This window comes from Loa loa (genome assembly GCF_000183805.2).
Source record: "Loa loa unplaced genomic scaffold supercont3.50, whole genome shotgun sequence".
In the NCBI taxonomy this organism is placed as follows: Eukaryota; Metazoa; Nematoda; class Chromadorea; order Rhabditida; family Onchocercidae; genus Loa; species Loa loa.
The window spans coordinates 202,740-218,108 of record NW_018108230.1 but is presented as its reverse complement, the minus strand read 5'-3'; the positions used below and the strand labels follow the sequence as shown (position 1 = coordinate 218,108).

Genomic DNA, 15,369 nt, shown 5'->3' with positions numbered 1-15,369 from the left:
GGAAAAATACTCCATTGGTTAGTGGGGATATTAGATATTAAAATTTTCCAGATTTTTCCGGATCCGAAAAGTCATTCTATGCTGCAGAAAGTTGTGTATAAATCTAGGGATATCCTCGATGAATAATCCCACGGGAGTTCATCATATATACCTTTACCGTATATGATCAATTCAAAAGCTTGGTTTGTGGCACTAGAATGCAAGTTTCATGTTTGAATTCTCCATGTTAATGTGCAGAAATTTAGGGATGAGAAAATTCTTCCATAAAATACCTTGGAGTCTAAATTTAATTGTGACTATGAGTAATGAAGGCTTGTAGGACGGTCAAGTTCGTGACTTTTTCTCACGCTTCATCATGGCATAATTTTCTGCTTCTGTTATGAAGTAGTTATTTTCCAGGTTTTACATCCGTTACAAAATTTCCTGCTTCATTACTGCGAACATATGTTTGGTTCAAGTTTTTATGAGAGGATATTTGGAACCCGAGGATTTCCAAGTATTGGTGTTGATGACTGCTACATGTAATGCAAATTCCTTTTGAGTATAATAATGCAGACTCCAATATCACGAAGTAGCAGTGCATTACTTTCGGAAGAATATGTGTTTGAAAACGTATATGTTTAGTTTGGTAGAGTTGAGAAGAGGTAAAGTATTTCAGAGACAGAGACTTCAAAGAATTAAGTGCTTCTCATTATTTGTGATTGTCATTTACTAATGTCTTTTATTCTCGTGAATTATGAAATGCTTTACGTGTAAAATTGAATCTGAATTTACCTTGTGCTCGAACTAACAGCAAATTGTAGCAAATTTCCATGAATGCTAATGGTTACTTGTAAAAAAAATGTTCAGAAATAACTTGGGGTGTTCAGTTATTTATGATGAATAATATCTTGAAATTACGTTGGGAACTGCATGGGTTGTCAGCCATATGAAGAGGTGTGATAGTCTCCTGATTCACATAACCTGAGGTTGTTTGAAAAAGGAAAAGAAAAATCTCTGAAACTGTTTTAGAGACAAGCACATATGTGGAAGTTAAGAGAAGTAGATTTTGGATTCGCATAGTTAAGAAATAATGGCTTCTATTTTGGTTTTGTTTCGGTACTGATTTTAGAACTGATCATTTAAAGATATTAATGCCTTCTATGATTTCACAGGATGATATAAACCTAGGCATGGACCGATCGGACCATTCGCTGAAATCATTAGCAGCATCACTGAATAAAACCCATTCTCAGCAGCAGGAGCCAAGTATTTCTGTAACTTTCAAAAATAAAAATCCTGCAGATGAATTGCGTCCAGGTAAGCTCAGCTTCAAATTTCATTCTCTGTTGCGTGTAGGACTTGGCAATTGCGATTTTCAGTCCACACATTGCAATGTAAAAGTTCTAGGAAGGCATCGCTGTGATTGTCAAGCTAGAACGCATAAGTTGATTCGGAATTGCATGAGCTGTGGACGTGTAGTATGCGAGCAGGAGGGCAGTGGACCTTGTATGTTCTGTGGTGAACTTGTCTGCACTCGAGAAGAACGGAAAGTAAGTTCTTGTCGACAGTTATCTTTGGCAATATTAATTTGTATTTCGATTGCGACGTTTCTTTATAATTACTTTACTTGTGGCCTTGATTATTCCTTAATGGTCATAGCGATTTTTTTATAGCCTTGAATCATTTTCAACAGTCTCCAAAATACTGTAGTGTAGAGATCATTTCTAGAAAGTTTACTAAACATCGTCATGTAAGAGACTGTGTAAATTTGATATACCATTTGTTCTGACTTCGTACGGTTGAAGAACAAGTACATTTTGAATTTTTTTACCTTACTGTCTACGTCAATTAAATATAAGAAACTATTTGAATAAATTTGATTTAACTACCAGCATTATTCATTGAAATCATTTCAGCTTTTAAATCAGCAGTCAAGAAAATCAGTTGAGCTTTACTATAGATTAATGGGATGTGAAGATGACAAAACTGTTGGTGGCGGAGTGTTTTCCCTGGCATCAGTCGGGAGTGCGTTAGCAAAAGCTGAGCAATATAAAAATAAATTACTGGCTGCAGATTCTAACACGTTGGACCATTCATATATTTTAAATTTAAAATGTGCTATCATGGAAAAAGTTTTTTCGGGAGTACATATTTGTTGATAAAAATTAGTTCCATTTGTGGAAAAGCTTTTTTGGGTACGAATTTTTTAAAGTGAGCAATCAGTTGAGCGATTTTAGAGAAATGAAAACGCGCATTCATGACTTGGAATCGGATTATTATAACATGGAAAATAACATATATTTGACAAAAGCGGTTAGTGCTGTTCCTCATTGGGATTGCTAGGACTATTCGGTCTTGGATATTTTGCATCTTTCGATGATGACCTATATTGCGCCTGACTTGACTTTGGTGAATAGATCTTTTGAGCAAAAGAAATAATACCAGTTTCGTTTAATTTATTGCGTTAATTAAGTAAATTAGATTGTTTGATTTGCTCGCATATGTGAATTAAGTAAAATTAACTAAACTCACATATGTGAGCAGATCAAGCTATTCTGTAAAATCCCTTTGTAAAGAATTTATATGTAAGTGGATCAAGCTATCCGAGTTACTTAATTTAAGCTGTCAATCTTTATAAACTATCTGTCAGAGAACAATAAAACTTTACAGGAACGAGAAGCTATACTGAATCGTAAAGAAGAATTAAAAGAATTGAGAATGCGACAACGACGAGCTCTTGTTATGGACTTCGATTTGGAGGAAACTAGTGTTTTCGAAGTAAGGTTTCAAAATATATTTGGTTCATAGCTAATATATTATGAATGATGGATTCATTTATTCACTGATTATTGTTTCGTAGTGACTTGAAGTTTCTCCACCAAAGCTTCATATTGTGCTGAGAATGGATTGTTGTTTTCGTAAGACTCTAAAGGCATCTTATGCATATAAGTTGCATATACATTACATAAATTTATGCATATGTGTTAAATTATGCATACTCTTATGCATAAGTTATGTAAATTTGATGCCATAGTAGTTGCGCTTCCGGACAGGTAGATTTCAAATCAACATAGATAAACTTGAACACAGCTCTATTTGCTAAGCTAATAAGGATAGAAAAAAGAAAAAAAACATCATGTTAGCAGAGGAAGTTTATCTCTCACTCTTCTTTTATTGGTGGTTAGCTGAGAACTTTATATTTTATTTATTTCCTTTATATTATTGTGTCGTTACACAATTTATGACAGGAATAATGAAAGCAGAAGATGCATTTGCATTTAATCGTGTAATAATATAAGCTGGATTAAAAAAGAATAAACAAATGAATAGATTAATTGTTCAGCTTCAGAATATTTCTTATCTTATGAGAATCGTCTTCGACGTAACGGCAGATCTTCGTTGTATTTTTATCTGAATTATGATAATTCTCTTTTATTATTAAATATTGTGTTTCAAATATTAATTTCAGACCAAAAGTAAGCATGAGGACACACATGATCCAGTTATCGAGTCAATTTTGTTGTCTTCCAGAAGACGACAACAAACTGAAGCATCAAAACCTATAGCGAAATGGGCTCCGGATGGATTTGTACTAAAGGTTCGTTTTGTCTTTCTTTTTCAAGCATGAGACTTTGAGAAAAAAGTTTAATAGGAAAATTTCTTTTCCATCTACTTGTAAATTAATTAGAGCAGAGTCGATTTCCAGTGGCGACAAATTTTTACGATGATTAGAATTTGAAAAAAAGATGTATATAACAAAATCAGTTCCTCTGAGAAATAGGAATCGTGAGTTGAAAAGTCATTTGTCTTCACAATGAAATTTGTTTTTACTTTCTCATAAAAGAGATTCCTTGCATCCTTTGAATAACTCGGATTTGATTTGATATAAAAATTATCAATGCACATAATGCTTGAAGAGAACCAAATTTTTACTTGTTCAGTATAATAGCCAAAATAAATGCAAAAACAATCATGAACATGATGACGAAAATGACAGAGAAATGGAAGACGTAGCATTTATGATGTTAAGTGATGAAATGATATATATGGAAGTGGCAAGAAAAGGTTATTCGATGGGTATTGTTCAGCCTATTGCAACACTGCTAGCTTATGGATTTCGAAGGTTCATTATATCACCTTGTTTGCAGTCATATGTTTTCCATAAAGGTTTGAGGACGATTCTATCGGCGAATTTGACTATAGTTTAATAAAGGATACTATAATATGATTTTTAAGCTTTATGGTAAATCCATAACGATGATAGGTATGACGGCTGTGCAGCTAGCATCAAACGAATGAACCAATGTAAATCAAAGCAAGGCTTTGCAGGCATCTTCCATGGAATGAAGATGTTGACATTAGAGGACCAATAATTATTGCTTCTAAAGGCAAAACTGTTTCGAGAAATGAAATTGAAAAAGAAATCTCACGCTTTTGGCATTCGCTTCTAAATAGTAAGTATTCTTCTAAATACCAAATAAATTAAAAAAGAGTTACATCATCGTTTTGTAAAAGCCTGCTTTGTTCTTAACTTAAATTTTTAAAAGTAATTTGTAAAGTTTCTGTAACTTTTTCGCCTACTTGTTTTTTTTTGCTTTTTTTATGTTAATAGAAAAATTAAATTTCTAGATAATGGAAAAAGGCGTAAACTTCCATCAGAATTTCCTTCGGGTGCAATTGTGGGTCGCGCATTGCTTACTGATTGTTTGTCGATGGAAGAATATGACAAGAAGGTAACATTAATTGATAATTACTTCAAGATATTTTTTTTTCATTATTTTAATCAAATAACATTTTTGCTGCATTGGGCTTTTTGTGATTTAGAGTCTTGATAAAAGAAATTGTAGCGTGGGCCGATTTCGTAAGGCCATTCTAGATTTTTAGAATTCTTGAGAAAAATTACAACATGCAACGATATTAACATAATATTTACATAAATTGATGATGAGCTCGGTTGTAAAATGGTTGAAGTTCTAGTTATTAGTAGAATGTTGGGCATCCGACAAGTAAGGATTTTTGAGCGTTTTCTTTATTTTGATTAGAAAAAGTTTAGACATCTTAATTCCCTCAGCAGTGTTGATTTCGTTCGACAATTCGATTTCAAGCTATTTTTATATTTAATTTAGTACACTAAAAATGGGAAATAGAATTGTCGATAGATATGTTCTAAGCTATTAATAAGAACGTAAATAAAACTCATTCAGTCCAATAAGTATACTTGGTTCTGTTTTTGATCTTACATTATTCAACTAAAAATGCAATCATGTTATATTGCAGTATTTGAACAAGGAATGCTCTGGTACTGAAGGATCTTATGTGCTTATATTCGATGTTTTTGAACCATTGCTTATCCCTATCCCTCACGTTCCTCTTTCTGATGGTATTTATCAAGTTGACAAGCAGTTACTGACTGCTATAAAACAAATCCTCGAACCGGTATCCTTCTCTTGAGTGATTTTTTGTTAGGTTGAAATTATGGTTGTAGCACAGCACGCAGACTCAGAAAAGTCACTTGTGTTTATTACTTTGTATAGTCAGTAAATCCTAGGAGTGTATAATCAGTGAGTCCTAGGACTGAATCTTGGATATTCGTTTTCACTTATTGTAGGCTAGCATTGAGAATCCCATCGTATTTGCTTGTTTTAAATTCTGTTTGAATATGCCGTGACCCAGCATGGGTCCAATTATTTCAAGGTCCTGTTTTTATTGTTACTCAGATGTAATTCAAGTTGATTATTTTGATTTGATGGGCAGAGAAATATGATAATGAATGCATCTGCATCAGCAACAGAAAATATGAATTATTCGAAATGCACCTCAGTTACTATTATCTCTTCCAAGTTTTTACTCGATATTGCTATAGCCAACACAATCGAAACCAAATGAGCTAATTTAATAAGTTTAAAAGTAATTTATGTTGGTGGTTCTAATATAATTAGCAGGAACTGAAGTAATGGTTCTCAACCTCTCAACCTATTACCAGAGACTTTGACTTTTTTATTTGCAGCATGGAGTGTTCAAAAATTGTAAATCCTGCTATGGAAATATACTTTAATCAAGACTTTGAACCTGTTGATTTAACTTTGAGTAGCATCACAAAAAGAAGGGAGAAACATAATTTTTAATAGCCATCGCGGTCCAAGTTTTAGTGCTCGTGGACCACTGGTCTGGAACCGCTAAAATAAAGCGTGAGAGAAACTTTGTACCTGATAAGTGATTTGAATGATTTGAGTCACAATAAATGACTTGGGCCTAGTTTCTTGATAAAGGTGATTTTGCAAGAAGTAACGGAGATTTGGGGCTCATAAACTGTTCTTTTTTCAAATTTATTCTTCGTTGAAATGGTTTCGTTGATCTCTGGATAACTCTTTCATCTCTCGATTTCTGTGTCAGCAGTTTTTCCTAGCTTTGAAATTTCTTTTGGATGGTGTTGCAGGAATTCCATTTGATCCATCATTTTTCAAAAAATGAACTTGACAAGATCACTAACCCTAACATGATCATTTTAATGGGTTATTAGTAGACATAAGTTTAGGACATGCATTTCAATTTTCATGAATCCTATGGCTCATGTGTTTTCTTTTTCAAAAGCAAAATATTCAATCAAATCTCGTGTTTTCATTTCTTCTCATTATTTTTACTGTGCAAATTAATTTGTTTTCCGGTGCATCTGTTAAGAATATGAAGTTACAAATAACCGAAGGTCATAACACGATCAACGCATAAGTTGAGAGGAATTTTTTGAATCCTCTCCCAAATTGTGACCTTCGATTGGAAAAAAGTGAACAAAAGAATCATGTAGCAAAAAGTTTTGTATCCATCACCTTCTCTGTTTTAGTTCGAGGTAAAATGAGAAGGAAGTAAAAGCTGTGATTAATTGTGCCGTCCATCTCTGGAAGTTATTCCTCCTCTAAAGGGGACGTCTTCCATCGTGCTCGAATTCAACCTCATCCGCATTATCATAGATAACGATGAAGTGGTTTCATGTCTATCACTCTTGGTGGTATATTATGTTGGATTTCGAACTCTGAAGTCGTGAATGGGCTTCCTGATTTGATGAAGGAAGTTCAGTGATTCTTCCTGTTTCTACATTTATGTCCATTATACGGTTGCAAGTTATGAGGAGCGTACTGCAATGATTTTTGTCGCACAACTTTTAGATATTTCCGATTGAAATGGCAGAGTAGCATGGCTCAGATAGGTCGTATCGGCTGTAGCTCTCTATATCTTCAATTACTGTTCGCTGTCATTTCAGTTGCAAACCTAAAAATTATTATGTTCGATTTACCCGTCGTCGAAATAATTTCGACAAAGTGCAATGTTTTGACAGTAACATTTTTCACAACGTGTCATCATACTTCGAAATTTTTCTCTGGATTTAAGAAATTCCAGGATAGTAATCGTTTAGTTATAGCCTAGATGCCTTGGAAAGTGTAAACATTTAAAAATATATGTTGTGATAGCATGGATATAATCTGTCAATATCGTTGTTGGATGTTTATCTGATCTCACAGCGTTCTTCAGAAACGTTCTGTATGAAAAGCAGAAAAGAAAAGATGATAGTTTCTTAAGGTCTTCTCTTCCTTTGGCTTGTTTCTTGAAAAATTTAGGGTCATAAGTACTTTTAATGGGAAGAGTTTTAAAAGGAAGAAAGTCGAATATTATTAGTAATCGATAATGTGAACATGCGCTGAAAACTATACTATCTTTAACTTCTAAAACGATAATGGATAAAGATTGATTTTAGGGTGCAGTAGTGAAAGGAAAAGAAATGCCTGCTTGGAGCCGACATCTCGGGCTTGATGACGCTGAGGTAGGGATGATGTACTACTAATTTGCTTGGATGGCATGAGTGTGTTCAGTATAAATCTTCATGTGGTGGGAAGTTAAGGGAAATCAGATGTTCGCATAAAATGTTCGTGTTTGATTTATTAACGAACCTTGAGGATTGCAATTTGTCAAAGACATGATGATCGGGTCATTAGAAGTATAGGAGCTTATTTACCATTCACTGTTTATAAATCTGTATATGTATGTATATACTGTCTGTACCTGACACTTCTAAGCCAGCACTATTCATGGTAGAGATCGAGCCCATAATAGTCTTGCTGGAAATTCAGTGAATAAAAGGAACTCCATGAAGTGATACGTATATTAGAATATCATCGGGTAATACAGATAATTTGGTTGTCGAGCTTATTTTTTCAGCTTTATCGTGCTTCAGTTCATGGTTCATGGTCCATTTATCACGACCTTATGATCGTGATTGGCATCGTTTTATTTCATTTGTGGAAGAAAATTGTGATGTATTCAAGTTTTTCTTTTTGTTTTTTTTTTTTTTTTATTCTTAGGATTAATTTAACTATCTTCATAGGCGGAGAAGGTTGAGAAACGTGGAAGGTATATTGCTGTAAGAACATTGGTTGGTGCTGCCGTGTACCCGTTAACACATGTAAAAATTCTCTTCCAGCTTGGTTATGAACCATTTCCTTTAGCACCTGGAAAATTCTTATGGTTCTTCCGCGAAGCTTATTTTCTTCCAAATGGTTTCAAATATGGTATGCATTTTTATCGTATCCTGTTGCCGTTTATGTTTTGCTTGTGTTTCGAAAGTCAAGCTGCTTTGGTGTTAACTTATATAGTCTTAATAATCTGCTGACTTCTGTTGGAGATTTATCTCTCAACTTCCAGTTACTGCTTGAGTCATCAGCAGTCTGGGTATAATTGCTCATCGTTGAGGTAGACTGTTATTTAATAATCGGATTTTGTTTAATTTTAGCCAAGAAAATATACAACCGTTTCGGACTACGCAAACTCTATGCAGGCATCGATGCTTCTATAGTTTCCCAGTTTACTTCCGGGTGTATTGATCTTGCAACGAATGTTGTTAGTTTTTGTTGTGATATAAATAAATCTAATACAAAAATCGTCTCTAGAGACCAACCGAAATATAATAGGAAATAAGTGAAATAAGTGATGAAAAATTATACGGGGATTACTTTTTATCATGATTCAATGTGGCTGGGGACCAAAGTGATCTTAATATGTATTTAAAATTACATAAGAATATGGTGATAAATAACATTCTAACATAGCCAAAGTTGTATTTCGATTATTACACATATGTTGAATCGCTATTAAATTCGTTGGGAAGAGATTGACACGACGAGGTTGACATGAGACGAAGTTATGCGAACATTTATTCCATCGTAGCTAAATATTTGAACTAAACAGGGAGAGGACTTCGTATCTAACAACATATTAGTTTTGTTAGATTGGAAATTGAAGTTTTTTTTACCTGGACTTTTATTTCACCGCTTGTTTTTAATGCAAACAGCTCCATGCAGCTATACTGGTGGATGTAACCTTCATTTTTACAGTACATGGATCGTCATTATTCCGAAATTGGTGGAAAACCAATTAACCTTGACAAAGAAGAATCAGAGATGAGTGATACAGAAAGTGTGCGTCGTGTCTTACGTTTCGCTATGCGTGAAAGTATTTCTCGTACTGTTGCCGTCATTTTTTCACGCCCATTTACTGGTGCTCATTTTTTCTCAATTTGTAGTTCATTGGAAGTACTTAAATATCTAGAACATAGTTTATGATCGCTATGAGAAAATATCTAAGGATCTAAAGATTTCAGTGATTATGATCAGGCAGATAGCGCAAATTGTGGGTGGTGAACTCAAGTATCATAATGTGTTATCCTCCTTACGATTAGTCGGCGTTGAAGAGGGTCCGAAAGGATTGTTTTCGTTAGTTTCCAATATTTGCTTGATTTTAATGAAGGTTATATTTTAGATGTATGTTTCAAAATGTTGTTTTGGTAACTTTTTAACCAAGTTTGCGTTTGCACCCTAAATTGCTTTCTATAATTATTCAAATGTTTATGTCATTCCAGAGGTTTGATTCCGCAACTGATTGCGGAATATTTATCAATATGGGGTATACATTTTGTACTTTTTGGTATTGAACGTATTACATTGCGTGCTCAGCAAGATGCCATTGTAAGTTGATGTTACTGAACATGTTATGTCCGAATTTTAGTTGTTCGTAATTCGTGGCTGTTTAATTGAGAATGGACTTTCGACTTCCTTTTCAATTCTCCTGGATCTTAGTAGACAGTATTGTTCGAGTTGCTTGATAGTAGATATTAAGGCTTACTTTAGGACTTTCCGTTTATTTGCCATGCTAACAGTCATATTACGTAAATCCAAAGTTGCAGCGTTCTAATAACAAGGAAGAAGAGAATTTCGTTGTTTCGACACGCAAAATGCTACATTTGATTGCACCAGTATTTGTGAACAGTTTCACATATCCATTCCAGGTGGTGTCAACAGTGATGGCAGTTGCGGGTTCGGGGTAAAAAAGTTTTTTTGCAATTTTTTTACATTTCAGTCAAGAAAAATAAGATAGGAAATGCTCGATCTCAGCTCTTCCGGTGATTTCCGTTGTTCATAATAGTATAAATCAATATGTACCGTTTAATCCATGCGTTGCTTATCTACTGGTGCTCGCCATCGCGTGATCTTCACTAATCCATGCAATGAAAAATATTTTTGGCTTCTGGAAGCTTTACCGCTTTAACATTATATTATTTTTCATGAATTTTTCATTTACTGCAGACTCGTCGTTTCGATGTTGCCATATAGTCCGCCGTTTGCGATGTGGCAGGATGCTTATGATTATCTGTTGCCAGTTAACGGATTAAAACGAGGCTCGAGAATATTTTGGCGCGAGCATAGTGGAGCTGTTAGCGTGGGTCCTGATCAAGAGCTTTATGCCGCCAATAAGTATTTCGTGTATGTTATTATTTTTCGTTCACACTTATTACTTTTATGGATTTTATGAAAATGGCCGGGATTTTTCTTTGCCATTATTCTCTTAGGGCAGAGAAATCTCCTTTTAACAATGCTGATCAACATCACATTAGATTTTGTATTCACGAAATCTCTCCTTACCGTTAGTGTTTCAGCGCAGTAGTTACTATTGGAAGCAAAATACTGGTATGGGTTTAAGAGGGTAGTCCGACTAGATTTTAATGACTGGAATAATGAGTCTATGATTTGATTGGTTAGAGAAAAGTGTTGTAGATACTAGTGAGTAGCAGGCAATTAATATCATTTTTTTCAGCTGATGAAAAGATCGACAGGTGCCACAGTTTTCTAAAATTTGTGCGATATTTCCTTTATGTTTATACTGCAGCATTTATTATTAGGTATACTTACTGTCAGTGAATAATGTTGGCTGTTTTTTTTTGAAATTGTAGGAGCTTAAGATGCTGCTGGTGATAGATTTTTGTTTAGATTTTTATTCACAAAAAAATCCACATGCTCACTTCTTTGCTGTGTTCAGTTTCTGTGGTAAGATTTTTAAGTAATAAAGATGAAAACACTTCGTATATTTCAATTATCCGTTGACGATGAGTTGTTGCGATAAACGATAAATGATAACGAGATCAAATAGTGGTTTTACTGAAAAAAAAAAAAGCAAAGAAAGCTTCGAAGAAGTTAACCATCCTTTGATTTTCAAAAATATGAGCAGTTAGTGGTCTCTGTTTGGGACCAACATGTGACAATTCCTTTTTCTAAAAGGTGCATTCATGCTATACGCTCGTGCCACTGATATGGATATTGTGAGATTTACATCTTCGTGTCGCAATGTAATATAAGACATAGCACTTCAGTGAAATTCAGAGTAGGTTGTTTTTTCCTTTTCCCAACCCTTCTTCCCTTCCAATTTGCAAATATTGATTTCACTATCGTTTTCTATTCCGGTTTTCACTATTGGATTTTTTCATGATGTGGATAAAAACACCACATGAATTTCCAGGAACATACATTGTATATGTTGTGTATTACGGTTCATTACCAGATAATTTGCCCTGTTGTCTTACAGTATCTGGTTTTTACCAACGTGGGAATTTGAATGTTTTCTTTGGAATTTGGGTTTTATACAATATTTCTAAAGTCACGATTTGTTGTTATGATGCTACATCAGTAAGGCTGTTGTGCGGTTGTGTTTTCCTAGTGCCGAACAATAAAGCGATGTTTTTGGGTCGTGAAAATAAGAATCAAAATACTTCCGAGTTTATTTCTGCAAAATCTTGTAAATATATAAGCTATCATCAACGTGATACATTACTGGTGCCTGGACTCCATTTTTTTCATTAGTCCTAAGAAAAGAGGGGGATGAAATGGTAAAAAATGAGATGAGAAAAAATTAAAAAGTAAAGGTAATAGAAAGAGAATGAAAAATAAGAAAAAACAAAAAAAAAAAGGTGCTTTGTGCAAGTAAATTTGGAGGAACGATAACTTGAAGGGAATAAGGCGTTTGTAAGGGTTATCAAACAGATTAAGTCGACGGTGATTATCGTGAATTCTGCGAAGAGATTTCATAGCACGAACGACGGGAAATCTTTTGGTGGAAATTTGGAGTGGGGATTCAGCGGAAATAAAAGCAGCAAAAATAAGATCCAAGTATCATTTGCAAAATACTGAAGTGTTATCAACAAGACCGCTCAGGTAGAAGTGCGGATTGTTTAATGGCCATGTCAATACAAGAAACACATTCATACAGAAGTTTGAATGACGATTCGGTGTTATCAATGAGCAGTGCTGCTGGTTTGTACCATTCTTTCTGGTCCTCATTGCAGACACGGAACAACATTTTGTTTGTTGCTTTTACTTTGATTAAATTTTCCAGTTTAACTCTTCAAGTTTTGCGCAAATGAGCAGTGAGAAGTGTCGTATTAAGCAAGGAACAGCGCAATAATTTAAGATTTGCTGAAGATTTTCTTGATCAATATGAAATTCAGGATAATTTAAGGAAATTTAAACGACTACCGCAATATCATATGAGAAATCCATGATGGTAGGAGTATTGAGCTGTAAGGGCAATTAATAAGAAAGAACTCATTTACTCATTAAATGATTCAATAAATTAAGTGCTGTTTTGGAAGAAGTTATTCGAAATTCTTGGAAAATTGCGTAGAAGCTGTGCGCAGAATCTTTTCAGGCATCACTCATGAACCAAGTATGAATAGCACCATCGATAGCTCGACAAATTCAAGTACCAAATTATCATCATTTTTAACACAGAACGCGCATGAAGAGCTCGATTCAAAACCATATTATTCTTCAGTAGAGGTATGTTGTTTCCAAGTGATATAAAAGTTTTAAAGTATTGCATACGGAATGAAATTACGCCTTTCAATCTTTATGAAAGAGATTAGAATTGGAGACAACTCAGTTCTATGGAACTAAGTGATGGTAATTTCAGTCATCATGCAAGAACTATTCTTTTAGGGAATGGATATTACACAAAGTGATGCTTATGATATTTTTGCAAACAAGTTGGTGAAGCATTTAATTGAAAATCTACGAGCTAAGTATCTCCATGAAGGTCTTTTATCATCATTCCACTTATTTTCACTAAAAATGACAAATTTTGCATATTTATGTTGGTGCATCGATGTAAGAAGGAAATAGATTGGCAAGCTCTTATGGATGAGAAACTTAATTTAACAATAATAAAATTCGCTTATTAGCAATTAACTTTCGATATTTAGATGATAGAATGTAGTTGCAGATTATGCTCGGGTGATTCTTATGAGACGTGGGGAAACTGTTTCGGAAGTATTCACGAATTGGACGGTGAACGCCTTTGACGATTCGAACCTCTACGTGTCATGATTTTTAAATCAAAATGATTATATATTTTTAAAATTCGGACTAAGTCACACAAATACTTTCCGTGGGAAAAGATTATTAAGATTAATTTAATTGAAGTAGTTCTTAAATAATGTGGAATAGATTTTTCTCCCTCCTTTTTTTCACTACAGCTTTATCAGTGTTACTGCTTTTAGAAACCACTTGTCAATCAAGAAAAAAAAAAAACATTATTGAACCAAGGACGTCATTTAACAGATCACAATCGTAGCTTCTAAAACCCATCTAGTGACTTTCAGTTCACTAATTAAAGATAGAAAGTGACGCAGTATGGCAAAAGTAAACATGGGCACTTAAAATTGCTTACTAATTTGTCTAATTATTATAATTAGTATGCAAGTGTAACTGAAAGTGGCGCAGTATGGCGAAAGTAAACATGGGCACTTAAAATTGCTTACTAATTCGTCTAATTATTATAATTAGTATGCAAGTGTAACTTAGTCTTTCTGATCGGTGATTTTAAAAGGCCCACGAGTTGCTGATTTCTACATTTTAGCATAGTGAAAGATGGTTTCCCCCTCCGCTTCGCTCCTCTCCTTACTGATTTGATGTGATTCTTAATTTTAAAAATAGAGTTGCACTAATGAAGTCTTTTTCCAGGCCATACGATCTCAACATGCCTTATACTTTACGAAGACGTGAAAGGCATAGTGATTTCTTGGTGATTTTTCTTGAAGCTCAACTAAAATTTCCCGCTGTTTATTACAATTATTATAATTAGCAACTAGCAGAAACTTAGCCTCATTAATTGATAATTTTAATTAAGAACTGGTAAATACTCAGAATTTTACGGATAATTCAATTTTCGATTTATTAATCGGTAATCAGTTTTATAGTCCAACGACTCAGTAATTTAATTTCAAAGTACACCACTTACGAACTGGACGTTGCTGAGCATTTCTTTTGTATTCGAATATAATTCTAACTATTATTCTTTTTTGCGGAATTCCGAAACTGAATTGAAACTGTGTTGAAGGTCGACCCACCATTAACGAACATCAGCGCACATTTCGCAGCCGAAATTGGTTGTACAATGACTCAAAACTTGCCGATAGTAGTTTATTCAGGACCAGAAATGGCAGTGCTACAAACTGCTCGACAATTTATAGGTGGTGCTCAAATCGATATGAACTGGTTGATCGAGCCAGGACTTGTGAGATACTTCTCATCTCATGAATCGAGACCAAGTAATTGCCAATCATCAAATAAAAAAGCTTATCTTACAAAGTCTGTCATTGTTAATCAAGTGCTAGTTACTTTTCCAGCAAAAAAAGTACAAAATATGAAAGAGACGGTTACTAAAGTGTGATAGTATCAACAAGAACATGCAATCAGAAGTATCATACTCTCTCCTATTCTTATTTGACCTTTACTTTCCATTCGGATGATTTCAATTTCAAAATTTTATTTGGGCAAATACATCAGCTAACACTATATTGATTTCTATTCTTTTTTCGGATATTTCCTGGATAAAATTAATTCTCTAGAACAGAGCACAATATATTGGTCTAAAAAATTTCATAATACAACAATTTTTTTTATTTTTGAAATGATTGAATGATGATCTTTATTTCTATCTACTCTTATGAGACTTATTATTCATTCTAACAACGCTAAAGATTACTAACCATCTAAATATTTTATAGTTTTTACT

At 34.0% G+C, this 15,369-nt stretch overlaps 4 protein-coding genes across 4 annotated transcripts; all 4 read left to right on the top strand.

The window, feature by feature from the left end:
* The first annotated feature begins 1,152 nt into the window (after nucleotides 1-1,152).
* LOAG_17221 (activating signal cointegrator 1) lies at nucleotides 1,153-5,798 on the top strand. Its single transcript, XM_020449883.1, has 10 exons — nucleotides 1,153-1,299; nucleotides 1,390-1,532; nucleotides 1,899-2,065; nucleotides 2,220-2,295; nucleotides 2,653-2,760; nucleotides 3,452-3,580; nucleotides 3,924-4,105; nucleotides 4,312-4,436; nucleotides 4,612-4,715; nucleotides 5,260-5,798. Exons 1-10 carry the CDS (start codon nucleotides 1,173-1,175, stop codon nucleotides 5,431-5,433), a joined length of 1,335 nt encoding a protein of 444 aa, XP_020306542.1. The 5' UTR covers nucleotides 1,153-1,172; the 3' UTR covers nucleotides 5,434-5,798.
* Nucleotides 5,799-7,723: 1,925 nt separating this feature from the next.
* On the top strand, nucleotides 7,724-11,552 carry LOAG_17220 (hypothetical protein). The gene is made up of 9 exons (XM_020449882.1): nucleotides 7,724-7,795; nucleotides 8,357-8,540; nucleotides 8,762-8,868; nucleotides 9,363-9,525; nucleotides 9,629-9,740; nucleotides 9,887-9,992; nucleotides 10,211-10,347; nucleotides 10,611-10,787; nucleotides 11,119-11,552. The coding sequence occupies exons 1-9, from the start codon at nucleotides 7,754-7,756 to the stop codon at nucleotides 11,120-11,122; spliced, it is 1,032 nt and encodes a 343-aa protein (XP_020306541.1). The 5' UTR covers nucleotides 7,724-7,753; the 3' UTR covers nucleotides 11,123-11,552.
* Nucleotides 11,553-12,529: 977 nt separating this feature from the next.
* On the top strand, nucleotides 12,530-13,679 carry LOAG_17219 (hypothetical protein; the record flags this gene model as incomplete). Its single annotated transcript, XM_020449881.1, has 4 exons — nucleotides 12,530-12,608; nucleotides 13,003-13,133; nucleotides 13,293-13,389; nucleotides 13,576-13,679. The coding sequence occupies 4 exons, from the start codon at nucleotides 12,530-12,532 to the stop codon at nucleotides 13,677-13,679; spliced, it is 411 nt and encodes a 136-aa protein (XP_020306540.1).
* A 652-nt stretch (nucleotides 13,680-14,331) lies between these two features.
* Nucleotides 14,332-15,024, top strand: LOAG_17218 (hypothetical protein; the record flags this gene model as incomplete). The annotated part of the gene is made up of 2 exons (XM_020449880.1): nucleotides 14,332-14,376; nucleotides 14,692-15,024. 2 exons carry the CDS (start codon nucleotides 14,332-14,334, stop codon nucleotides 15,022-15,024), a joined length of 378 nt encoding a protein of 125 aa, XP_020306539.1.
* Nucleotides 15,025-15,369: the final 345 nt, after the last annotated feature.

What these genes read in the sequence shown, in the direction of transcription:
- LOAG_17221 (XM_020449883.1), top strand. Translation starts at nt 1,173, where the DNA reads ATGGACCGATCGGACCATTCGCTGAAATCATTAGCAGCATCACTGAAT. An exon ending in TGCAGATGAATTGCGTCCAG is followed by an intron (nt 1,300 to 1,389) that starts GTAAGCTCAGCT and finishes TAAAAGTTCTAG; the next exon opens with GAAGGCATCGCTGTGATTGT. An exon ending in GCACTCGAGAAGAACGGAAA is followed by an intron (nt 1,533 to 1,898) that starts GTAAGTTCTTGT and finishes AAATCATTTCAG; the next exon opens with CTTTTAAATCAGCAGTCAAG.
- LOAG_17220 (XM_020449882.1), top strand. Translation starts at nt 7,754, where the DNA reads ATGCCTGCTTGGAGCCGACATCTCGGGCTTGATGACGCTGAG. An exon ending in TTTTTCACGCCCATTTACTG is followed by an intron (nt 9,526 to 9,628) that starts GTGCTCATTTTT and finishes TAAAGATTTCAG; the next exon opens with TGATTATGATCAGGCAGATA. An exon ending in ATGGCAGTTGCGGGTTCGGG is followed by an intron (nt 10,348 to 10,610) that starts GTAAAAAAGTTT and finishes CATTTACTGCAG; the next exon opens with ACTCGTCGTTTCGATGTTGC.